The sequence below is a fragment of the Amphiprion ocellaris genome, chromosome 22 (genome assembly GCF_022539595.1).
Source record: "Amphiprion ocellaris isolate individual 3 ecotype Okinawa chromosome 22, ASM2253959v1, whole genome shotgun sequence".
In the NCBI taxonomy this organism is placed as follows: domain Eukaryota; kingdom Metazoa; phylum Chordata; class Actinopteri; family Pomacentridae; genus Amphiprion; species Amphiprion ocellaris.
The window spans coordinates 12,862,796-12,875,214 of NC_072787.1; the positions used below are offsets into that span (position 1 = coordinate 12,862,796).

General features: G+C 39.0%; 1 protein-coding gene across 2 annotated transcripts; it reads right to left on the reverse strand.

The window, feature by feature from the left end:
- Nucleotides 1–627: 627 nt before the first annotated feature.
- shrprbck1r (sharpin and rbck1 related) lies at nt 628–10,012 on the reverse strand. Of its 2 annotated transcripts, none has more exons than XM_055006871.1 (9): nt 9,311–10,012; nt 7,450–7,624; nt 4,668–4,751; nt 4,363–4,504; nt 4,130–4,220; nt 3,701–4,019; nt 2,766–2,866; nt 2,366–2,536; nt 628–807 (listed from the first exon to the last, which is right to left on the reverse strand). In XM_055006871.1, the coding sequence occupies exons 1-9, from the start codon at nt 9,587–9,589 to the stop codon at nt 643–645; spliced, it is 1,527 nt and encodes a 508-aa protein (XP_054862846.1). In that variant the 5' UTR covers nt 9,590–10,012; the 3' UTR covers nt 628–642. The 2 variants fall into 2 exon arrangements, with proteins under 2 accessions (XP_054862846.1, XP_054862847.1); XM_055006872.1 differs by lacking the exon at nt 628–807 and adding an exon at nt 993–1,778 and having other exon boundaries at nt 9,311–10,011.
- Between the last annotated feature and the right edge of the window lie 2,407 nt (nt 10,013–12,419).

Here is a 12,419-nt window from a genome sequence, read left to right on the forward strand (position 1 = left end):
AAGCATTATCAAAACAATCCCTTTTTCCTCCTCCCTTAATGTATTTTTTGACAGGAACATTTCAGTAAAGGCAAAGAGTGTGAGTCAAAAAGTGTCTTTAAATGCAAAAAAAAATGTTGTAAATAATTGCAGTAATATGCAAAATGTGCCAGTCTAAATATATAACAAAGCAGATAAAAATGAGTAAAAGATCTGAAATAATGTATTTTTAGTTTTGAGGAACAGTAAAATTAGAAATTAAAGGATGTCATCAAGGGGCTGCACAGTGGCGTAGTGGTTAGCACTTTCGCCTTGCAGCTAGAAGATCCCTGGTTCCCGTCCCGGCTTTCCCGGGATCTTTCTGCATGGAGTTTGCATGTTCTCCCTGTGCATGCGTGGGTTCTCTCCGGGTACTCCGGCTTCCTCCCACAGTCCAAAAATATGCTGAGGTTAATTGATTACTCTAAATTGCCCGTAGGTGTGAATGTGAGAGTGATTGTTTGTCTATATATGTAGCCCTGCGACAGACTGGCGACCTGTCTAGGGTGTCCCCTGCCTTCGCCCGAGTCAGCTGGGATAGGCTCCAGCACCCCCCCGCGACCCTAGTGAGGATTAAGCGGTGTATAGATAATGGATGGATGGATGGATGGATGTCATCAAATCTTACCTGCAGAAACAGTGGAGACACTCCCTCAGCAGGACGCCCTCTCCTGGCTGTAGGTCGACATAGCAGATCCTACAGTCCACAGGCTCAGGGTTCGGCACCAGATCTTGACCATCCATCATCACCAGCCGAGCAAAATTCTCCCTTCGTTCCTCTTCCCTTGCCTGGGAGAGGGAGTGGTGTTGTTAAGGGAGGGAGAGGGGTTACTGACATGTTTTATAAACTACTTTCTTCCAGGTTTGTCATAAGAGGTGCATTAACCATCATAATACACAATATCAAGTAGTAAAGGTAGCATTTACAATTTTTCTTCCTCACATAAAGGTACACACACACTTGCAGACACATACAGTGTTGAAAACATTTTATTTTTACCCATTTCACAGAGTATATACAATTACAGTGCAAAATTAACAACTAATACATTCAGTTTTGTGGCCAACTCTGCGCTCATGGAGTTTATCAAAAAGCTATTCGATGTTCAAAGTCTGCAGTGATTGTGATTATCTGTCTGGATGTCGAAAATGTGGAAAAGTCTTTCATGCTTTCTAACTCGACCCTGACAATATACAGTATACTACCATAGTCAAAACATGACAGATTTTTAAAAACTCAATATCAGCATAATCAGTCGGATTTAACTTTTAACCAAATCAACATTTGCACATTTTCATAAAATGTGAAATCCATTGCTCTCATGCAGTTTGTCTCCTTTAGGATCTCATGAATATGCAAAACCTTGGAGCTGGAGATGCACCTTCCCCACCACCTGTATTGTTTCACACCAATACTAGGAGGAGATAAGGCTTAAGTAGCCTTCAAGGGTAACAGTTCACCTCAAACCTGTTTAATGGCAATCAAGTTCAGGAAAGAAATAACAGAAAAAGATGCTTTCAAAACAGGCATGTAGATTTGCATATAGACTGGGCTTGTGCATGATGATTTCGTATATGACTGTCTGGAGAGACTGCAATGAAAACAGTGCTTTTTGTTAACACTTTCTAAGAATAGAACATAAATAAACATGGAGTGTATGCATGCCCGTGTCAGTGTATGTTCAGTAGTCCTGGTCCAGGTTATACAGGAGTGAGTTTTGAAGCCCAGCACTCCTCAGCAGCTCTCTTCTCCCTTTCTCCTTAAAAAAACAGAGACAGAAGAGAAGAGAGTCAGCCTGAGAGAGCCTGAAAACTTCAAATCAAATGTCAGCTTTGAATTCATTTCATAGTTCCATCTTATTGAAGCTCTGTGTAGCCTTATACCTTTTATTGAAAATTAAATACTAGCATTTGACTCAGGTCAGATTCACTGTCATCCTTCTGTATGGTTACCACTAAATGGGAAGCACTGCTCATTTTTTCGTGGAGCAAAGTGTTTGTGAGGCCTGCCAAGTTAACACTATACTCTAAGTATGTGCAGGTAAAACAACATCAGGTACACTGATAGTAGTTTAACTACATTTGTCAGTATTGTGGTAACAGCACTGTTGTCTGTATGAAATAACTTTTCAGTGGCAAAGCTCTTTGACTCATCAAGTAGTGCAGTGGCCTCCATAGAAGGAGACAAGCACAGCAGAGTTTTCGGTGCAGTCGGACATAAAACCATGACACAATGTACCAATTTTTGGTCCACTGTGCCAACACCAGCTAGCAGGCTTGTTGAAACCTATATGTGAGACTATGGGTGTGCTTAGTGGCTCAGGTGTGAGTGTATTTTTATAAGTACCTGCTGGTACTGTCTGATAGCCTCCTTCTCCTGCTGGATTCGTCTGAGCTCCAGTGCATCAGGGCGGTATCCACCTGGGATAACGTAGTTTTCAGGACGGTTTGTACTGCAGATCTCACAGCCCGGCCGCGTCGGTTTATTAATGTAGGTGCAAGAGGGGCACGACCAACCCTGAAACATATTAGTAGTTGTATTCTTTACATTCTATTAAACATAGCCATTTATCTTCTAAGTACACATCTTTAGCACATTTTATTAAATATATATATTATCAATGCTGCATGCAACTTATGGTTTATCTAATGCCATATTTGTGTCAAATAATGACATTTCTGAAGAGTGTGTGACTAACGAAACATACTATAATTACAATACAAGCAGATCTGTTCGTGTGCATTACCTGGGTGGAGCTTGTGTTGGGGCTCAGTGCCTCACTGAGTTGGGGCATCTCTAGGTTGATGAGGTCTCTGATCTCACTGATGTTTTGTCTCTCTGACCCACCTGAGGTATTTCAGGGGAAAAAAGACAATCACAATCAAATTTGTGTCTGCACACTAAGCTTGTGTGTGAATTGTTATACACTAAAACTATTCTCTGTCAGAAGATACCACTGCCTGGTTCAATGACTGTTTTCTTCATGCTGACACTGAACAGTGGTATCATATAAATAACACTGCATTACCTAATGTAATATGTCATGCTGTACAGAACAAGAATTTAAAATGTATGGATGAGGTTTTGACATTACTTTTTCACACAGCTAAGTACGACTAACTAGGGTCATTATTACTTCTTCCATTTCTCATATCATATTTTCACTTCTTGGGAAGGGAGAACACAAAGAAGTAGACACAGCCATAGTGCATTTTGCAGGGGAGCTCTTTACATTCAGTCTTTTGATTTAAATAAAATGACGGTGTTATGAGGTCATGCTAGGATAACATATGGGTTGTGATACAATGGATCACATTATATTATTTATGTTGTCAATTCACTGGGGTTGCAGTTCAAAGAAATCTTCTGGTCTTGTTCTGTCTCATCTGATAGGTTTTCTTACGAACAACAAAGTGTTTTGCAGATAGACTGTACAAAACAGCTGTTGTTTTGTGCTACACAGCTGCACTAACTAGGTCATGCAAATGCTTGCTGAGTCACTCCAAAATTTTGAAGACCTTTTTATATGATAATGGTGTTACCATTTGTTTTTTGCACCAGCTGTATCATATTTATTTGTTACTTCACTTAATATACAGGTGTAGCAACGATTCACATAATTCAGCAATTCATTTCTGACACAATTAACTGTGAAAAAACCCACATGAATGCCTTTCTCACCAGTTTTGCTGCTGGTACGAAGTCTCGAAGGAAGAGTGGTGTACGGCCTCCAGTCCTGAGATGAGGGTCCATTAGTGGAGGTAGCAGTGAACGGAGGGTTTTGAAACAGAGATGGAGGATTAAGGAGGAGAGCACTCTCCTGATCCTGCTGGAGGGCTTGGAGGGTCAAGCGAGCATGTCGGGCTGATAAGAGGTACAAGAAGGCAGTGTCACCGTCCTGACGGACACCATATGAGGCGAGAGACCGCTGGTCAGTGCACAGGCACTGGCCAATCACCCAGCGCTGCACCCGTGGGTGAAAGCCATATTCAAGAAACATCTGAAAACATAAGTACACAAGAGAGAACAACAGTGAAAACAGGAAATGTCAATAATGAGGCAGAATAATAAATACTGGAAGAGGGAAAATGACATATTTTTAAAACTAACCTGCTGTTTCAGTGAAGCAGTAGTCATATGTGGAAAAACTTTCACAGTGACACAACAGGATGAGGAGGAATCCTCCACTGCAACAGTCAAACTGGAAATGAAACGCATAATATCAGCCCAAATTAGATCTCAACAAATGTTTACATTTTTTGATTCTTGAACGTAAAATTATTGACCATTGACTGCACTTTGTGTTCAAGTGTTAAAATCACAATGAATAATCATGCTCCTACTTGATTTCAGTGTCTTCATAGTCATTGGAAGAGGGCTGGATCTTTAAAGCCACGTGCTGACGGGCGAGTGCAGCAGCGAAGACCGAAGCAGACTGCAAGTCACCTGCCTCGATGGCTTTGGTCAGCTCTATGCAAGTGTCCTCTATAGATTAAAAATACACACAGTAAACAGAAAGTGTGCAAATGGCCAATCAGTGAATGACTAAATGAATGACGAAAATAAGATACACTTGGAAATTACTTTCACAGGACACGACAATTGAAATATTGATCTAATGAAAGAGAAATGTCTCTTTCCCACACACCTGTTCGTTGCAACGTCAAGGTGTTCTGCCAATGGAGAACATCGAGGGGGTTCTGTGGACCATTATCCTCAGGGGCAACTGCCACTATAGAAAGTTGAAAGCCAGGCAAAAACAAGTTAAAAAAAAGAATAAAAACATAGATTTAGAAAAAAGAAAAGAAAGAGACAAACAAAACATTCAAGACGCATACAAGACAAATGATATTTTCTGATCTAACACAAGAATGATACATTTTATATTGAGTTATGTTCTGTCTTAACAGTCACACCCACACAGTTAACAAGAAGGTCAATGTTTCCATTGTGCTGTGTGTGTTTTTAGCCCTCTTTTTGAGACAGTGGGTGCTGTCAGTGACCTTAGTGCACTTACGTTCATATACTTTGGGAGTAGAAATAGGGATGACTTCCTCCATACAAAGTATGAAAATCGCGCTCTGTGAACTTGAATTTGTGCAGGGAAAAAAATTGTGTTTGAGAACACAGAAATTTTAAAAAATTCCTAAGTCACAATAAATCTTCCTATCTAATCAGCCAGACACCACTAGGGAGAACATTTAGTTTTATTTGTGTGTGTGCACTTCCTGAACCTTTTAGGGATTTGAAATGACTTTGTTGAAAAAATGTTCACCTCTGTAAAGCAACATTTCTTTCTACATTTAATCAAATGGTTCAGGAACCAGTCATACAAAAATTGTGTTTTCATTATTAGGCTGACTGTTGCCTCATTTCTTAATTACCTCAGCAATCAGATAAGTTCATGCGCGCAGTAATGCCTCGGCGGAAAACATTATGGAAACAATATTTGAATTTTTAACGAAAATAGATGTAGTGAAAGCTTTGATGGTGCTGATTCATCCTGAGCATGACCTCTTTATTTGCAATAGTTTAGAAACAGTGTTGTGCTCCACAGAAGACCACAATGATACATCAGAAGATGCAAATAATTCATGAAGTCACATTGGCAACCCAACAGCAGCGAGGTTAGAGTACATATATGGGCACAAATGCAGTCAGCAGTAAGCCTGGGTTTGATTCCCGGCCAGCTGAACCTTAATGACATGTCTTTCTTCATATGCTCCTTGCTGTCTTTACGGTTTCTTTCTAATAAAGGCAAATGGCAAATAACCATCTTGAAGTAAAGTAAGAAAATGAGTGACCATTGCTGCACCACCTCTGTAAACTGCCCACAGCCCCTCTCAGTCTGGAAGGAGTTTGGATCATACTGCTGAGTGTTGCTACAGCTGTTAAATAACTTTACAGAAAAGAAGTCGACTTTCTACATTAGTCTGTGATATGATATACTGAAAGAGATGGAGGTGACCTCCAGCGGGGCCAGATTTGGATGGCAGGAGGCAGAGCTGACCTCCATTGGGCTGCAGCTCAATTTAATCCCCATCTTGTGTCCAAAACATTATTATGCTACTTGTGTAAGTCGAGTTCACAGAGGAAGCAGGGCAGAGTACAGATTTAAGTGAGACCAGAACTACAGGGAAAGTAACTGCTAACTTCTGACACTTTGTCTTCACTTAGAAAGTGTTAAAATGAGAACAGTCGACAGAAAGGATCCTGTGCCTGCTGCCTCAGGACTGATTTGTATGTCACACCATCACTTCCACACTCATTATGTAAGTCTGTGTGCGTAAGAGTCTCACAAACACACTGCACTTCTTAGAAAATAGTTCGATTTGGGCTGAACTATTTGAGTAATATATCTAATTGCGCTTTTTCTAACACGTATTGCGAATTGATTTGCAGCATCACTTTTAAAGTCATGTTCTGTTCAATAACTACCGTACAATAGATATAAAAGATGTGATGGAGAATTACTTTATGAGATACCACTGAAAGCATGACTATCACAAGGAATACTGCAGGAAATTATAAAAACACTGACATGGCAGCATGAGTCTTATTAAAAATGCTTTTGCCCTTTTTAAGAGAGTCATAGTGCAGTGCGGATTGACAGGAAATGTAAATAAAAAGCAGGGAAATTGCATGCAACAAAAGTCCAACCAAATGGGAATCAAAATGGGGACGCATGCTAACTGCTCGAAGACTACGTTGCCCAACTCTAAACATACAGCCAAGAAGAAAAAGTCATTACCTCTAACAGATTTCAACATTACTGAGTCAATCTGGGATTTCTCTAAATCCACAGAGGAAATGTGCAAGTGCATGTAGGAGAAGTTTTGGATATGGATTTGATTTATGTTTGATCCGTTTACTTGACGTTGTATGAAGTAGACTGATAAATAAAACCTACTCATGGCATTATTTTTGAAATTTTTCTCACTTAACTCTGAGTGCCCTAAACTTTTGCACACTTCTGTATATCTTCGTAAGTATTAGCCCAAAATGATCATGAAGAATCAACATTTTTTCCCATTCTACAATGCTCTCAATATTGGCCTAGTTTTATGAAGACAATTATTCACACACAGAACACATGGAAGGGTAAACAAAGACATATTATGTAAGCAAGCACAAACCAGATCATTGACTTTTCCTCTGAAGCCAAAATGCGACGCTTAGTTACAGTGGTCGATGTTGACGGTAGTGACGTTAACAACCAGTAAACAGTGCAGTGAAAGGCTCTTTTGCTCAAACAAATAGCTAAATAGTTTATTACATCTCATGGCAAATGATTTCCACCACTTTAGGCTTCGGTTTACAAAACTGAATTGGCCTAGAACATTTTGACGCTGGTTTGAAATGAAATATCTCACAAAAAACAAAACACACAAAAACAAACAGAAAGCATTTTACAAAGAGAGATAACTGACCTCTGCGTGCTTCTCTCAATGATGACATGACCACAGTAGCCCACTCCTGGGCCTCCTGCTCACAGCGGAAGTTGAAGCTGATCCGGTCGCGTGGAGGTGCCACCAGACTCAGCTCGTGGCACTTAGGCGACTTCACCTCATAGTGTATGTTCCTCAAATCAAACTCAGTGATGGTCTGGAAAATGAGAAAGAGTGAGCAAAAGTGAGAGGAGATGTTTTGAGGAATAAGTGGGGGAATAAATAAATCATGAGCTACCCTATTCATGACGGCATGCAGGAAAAAGCAATTTTAACACTCGTAACAAACTTATAGAGATCCAGTGTTCAAACATGTCACTTAGAACATCTCTATCATTAAAACAATTATACTTGCTAATATTTTTTATCCCATTTACTGTATAATAAGAGTAGACTAAATATTTTAAACACATTTTAGTGTATGGCAATACAATTCAAAAATATCACAAACTACAGCCTCCAAAATTTCCAGCTTCAACAAAAACAAAACAATAAAAACGTCATGAATAGAGAATTTAGTGCAAGACTGAAGTATTACAATGAGTCTAATGCACTGTGAATGACCGTCAATTTAATTTTAAAAAGCAGTGACTGACAAAAATGCAGCCACTGTACGTAACTTTCTCATGCAAGTGTCAAATTTGACCAGTATTAAGAGTAGCTAGGTTTGGGGAAAATGTAGTTTTAACACTCTCTGTAACAAACTTATATAGATCCACTGTTAAAACATGTCACTAAGAACATCTTGAACATCGAAACAAATGTACTTGTCAATATTTGCTAATATTTCCCTTCACATTTACTGTGCAATAAGAACATAGTAGAATATTTTAAACACGTTTTAACATATGGCAATACAATTCAGCAATACCACAAACTACAGTCTCCAAAATTTACAGCTTCAACAAAAACAAAACAATAAAAACTTCATGAATACAGGATTTAGTGCAGGGCTGAAGTATTAATTCAGCTTAATACTTAAACTAACACCTATCAATTCATTTGTCAGCAGTGACTGAATGTATGTAACTTCCTCATGTGTCAGGTTTGACCAGTATTCAAAGAGCAGCTGATTTGAGGGATTTCAGGGTTCAGCTACACATCAGCACACATCGAGGATTTTTCAGGAGGACGGCTGCTTGCAAACAGAGAAGCCTGAACTCTTCCAAAGGTCAGGGGCCCTCGAAAGGATCAAAAGCTAAAACTGAGGGCTTCTAATGGGATACAAAAGAAGAAATAAACAATTTTTCAACACCAAATTCTGTTATTTTCTGTAGCCTAATTGCATTATTGTCATATTTGATGATAAACATTATCTTTAGTACTTGGCCTACTTACTATTTTTGTGAAATACTGGATAGTTTAACTTTTTCAGGCCTGTAAAAAAACAGTCAAACATTAGCCTGTGATAAGAGGTCATGGTCAGATTTGCTTTGTCACACAGTAGTTTAAACATAGCTGGTTTACAATCTGCGGATTTGTTTGGGCCTTGTGTCAGTATTTTAAAAGGTTATGTTGCATAATGCATACATTTAATTAAATTATCACACAGAATATCCTAAGACATGAAAGAGTGAGAACCAGATGGGTCAGTAGGGGCTTTCTTGGTCTATCTGGCCTTGGTCTGAAGCCAGAAAATCTGCATTGCTCTACTTTACGTGGCTCTCGTTACAACTAAAAGTTTGGTTGATATTTTAGGCTACCAGAAATCTTTGCACTAAGTGTGAAGTCATATGTTGAAATAAGAGTCATTCTGTAGTGCATATCTTCTTTAAACAACGTGTTCTCCAGTCAAAACACGCACCACAACAGCACCACCACCGTCCCACGGCCGTGAACTCACCACACTCCGGCCAGTCCCGCTGCTGTCTTGGAGCGACAGCCGGAATTCCCCGGATTTCCCCGGGTCCATGCTGAGCTGCAGGCGGAGTGACTCATCACCTGCTCCCGGAAGACACAGCGGCCGAATACCAGAATGGCACACCGACACCCGAACCGACATGAGGACGGTTTGGCAGCCAAGTTGCGACTGCGAGGCCCCATAGTGGTGGTCGGGCAGGGCGGCGGGCTGGTCCGGTGTGTAGCCGGCGGTGTGAGTCCAACCGCCCGAACTCAGCGACATCCTGCCGCTAGACTCATGTAGAAAACAAACACACGGGGGTCCGGTGGGTTGTTTACCTCCTGTCCCGCCTTGTTATCCGCCTTTAACAACCCTCCCTTTCACATTTCTTACCCTGTGTGCCGTCGCTGGGTGTTTCACAGCCTCGGTGTCAACAAAAATCAAGTGCGTAGAGTCTGACAACTGTTTAGAGCTACTTCCAAAAAGTCGAGCCCAAGCTGGAGGTTTCACTTCTCTCTTCTTCTTTTTCGCCAAAGCTCCGTTTAAAGCAGATTCCGCATTTGTGCTCGCTCCTGAAACAATAGCAGTGTCCTTCCTGTTATCCTCACACGGTTCGGTCCAAACAAAAGCTTGTTGTAATAGTTTCTTTCGGGTATCGCTCAGTATGTTTGTACGTTTGCTTTCATTTCGTATTGCGCATGCGCTGCTGTTGAGGTGACGTATGCCGTTGTAATATTTATGAACGCTTTTATTAGAAACATGACAGACGAGCTTCTGATTCTCCTCTCTCAAGAGACTGTTTTGTTAATTCTGTCTTCATGTATGCAGTGCTTTCAATGTAGTACAGTGAAACCTTGTAGTAATACACACAGAGTATGTGTTTGCACATATCTGACCACAAAGAGGCAGCAAAGCATCCTATTAAAAATAAATGTGGCTATGTTTTCACCTCTGTTCTTAATATTTCTGTTAAAGCCTGACTTTGACAACCTCTAGTATTTCTCTAGGAGAAGCACATTGACCTACCAGTTTAGATTACTTAAGATTTGTATATTGTGTAGCTTGTAGTTTGTAAACATAAACATCATGAAAATCACTTTATTCTACATACATGTTTTTTAAAAAATCTTTAAAATCATGTCATTTATCATCCAGACACTATATTAAAGAGATTTTTACCTTTTCAATGGTCCTTAAACTGCACATCTATGACATCCTGTGAGGAAAATCATGATATTTAATTAAAATCATTGTCGCGTAAATGTCACATTTTTTTAAAAATGAAAACCCACCAAAAATAAACAATTTGGTCCAAACAGATTCTGTAAAAAACATAAAAACCAACACTTAAATTATTTTAAGTGAAAATGGAGGCTTTTGGTTGGTTAATGTCATTTTTAAAAATTTATTTTTGAATCAATCCACTGAAGTGAAAAAACAGCAATCAAATGTTTTTCTAACCTGAACTTTCTGACTTTGTCATGGCGGCTGTTTCACTAGTCAAGCCTGTGTGAAACTAAAATCACATAAAATCTAATTAGACTTCACTCGAAGCATTCATCAATCTTAATTCTTTAGTTTTCTGTAAAAGCGGTGATTGGAAACATTAAACAGAACTTTCACGTGGAACACTTTGACATGTTTTACAAACCAAGTGCTCCCAGTCAACAGAACTGACAACTTCCCAGTGAACATAGGGTGGAAGGCAGAATACACTCTAGACAGGCCATCAGTCCATTACACAACTAACACACACAGACAAATACCTATGCACACTTACTCTCATACCTATAGCAAAGTTAGCATCACCAATTAACCTATTATGGATTTATGAACTTTGCAATTAAGTTGGAGCATCTTGACAAAAACCCATGCAGGCACAAGAGGAACATGTAAATTCCACACAGACTCCCCAGTTGACCAATAGCCTTCCTATGAGGCAGCTCTGCTTCATATCAAAGCTCTGAAAAGCAAGTCTTGCCACTCAGTTGCCATCGCGGTAGTGGCCTTGGGCAGCAACTTTGGGCTTAGAAGACCAGGCTGCTATCTAAATGAATAGGAAGAGATCCATAATTGATATTTCAATGAACATGAAAAATACTGAATATATAGAATCACTAGTCAAATATGATAATAGAGCTGCTCAAAAAGTTTAGTAACTTTGACCCATAATAACAGTAATATTCCACACTTGCCTTCATGCACACACTTCAAACCATATTAAATGAATTTATCTAAATCACTTATCTTTTCTACTGACTTCATGTAAATATATGAGATTTCCTCTTTTGTAGTTACTTGAACTCCAAATGTTTCATTTTTATTTTGAGACCACTTTAGAACCTAAAAACACGTTCTAATACTTTGAGGCATTTTTATTTAAAATGATAAGTTGAATGTATGAACAGATAAAAGTTCTCTCAACTCAAAGTATGCTTATGAGAAACAAAATTAGCATATATGCTTATCAGGATTGCATTGTTTGAGACTTAAAACACACCTATTGTTTTTGTAGTTTATGAAAACACACATGGCGGAAACTCAATATATATTTTTAGTAAATTAAGTTATGCGTGTTTCTTTTCATAGTAATTTTTAATAACAATTTAAACCACAACAAAGGCTAGCACTGAATTTAGTTCCTACATCCATAGATTTAAAATTTTTAAGCATAGAAAATGTAACAGTAAAGTGAGAACTAATTAGTCATCTGACATGTAATTGCACTTTTAAGGTGGCAGAACTACAGTGCAGTTTCTTGACACTGCTCTTGAGTCAGTGCAACAACAACAACATCAGCTAGATGTTATTATTATTACTAAAAATGTTGAAGATTAATCTGTACTCATACAAATGCATTGTGGCAGAGTGGCAGTGAGTCATTATTTTTAATATCAGGACCCTGAAACCAAGTAGCTAAACTGACATCTGTCATCAGCTGTATTTTATTTTACATCTGTGATTTTCCCTACAACGTTAGCTAATAAAAATAAAGAACATGACTTTCTTTTTTTTTGTTAGAAAGCTGCTTATCATTTATTAAAAGCCCTACCCATTTCATTCCTGTGGTAACATAACAATTAATAACTAACATTAATCTTACAAATTACAT

What these genes read in the sequence shown, in the direction of transcription:
- shrprbck1r (XM_055006871.1), bottom strand. Translation starts at nt 9,589, where the DNA reads ATGTCGCTGAGTTCGGGCGGTTGGACTCACACCGCCGGCTACACACCG. An exon ending in GCGGGACTGGCCGGAGTGTG is followed by an intron (nt 7,625 to 9,310) that starts GTGAGTTCACGG and finishes CTCATTTTCCAG; the next exon opens with ACCATCACTGAGTTTGATTT. An exon ending in TATGAAGACACTGAAATCAA is followed by an intron (nt 4,221 to 4,362) that starts GTAGGAGCATGA and finishes TTTCATTTCCAG; the next exon opens with TTTGACTGTTGCAGTGGAGG.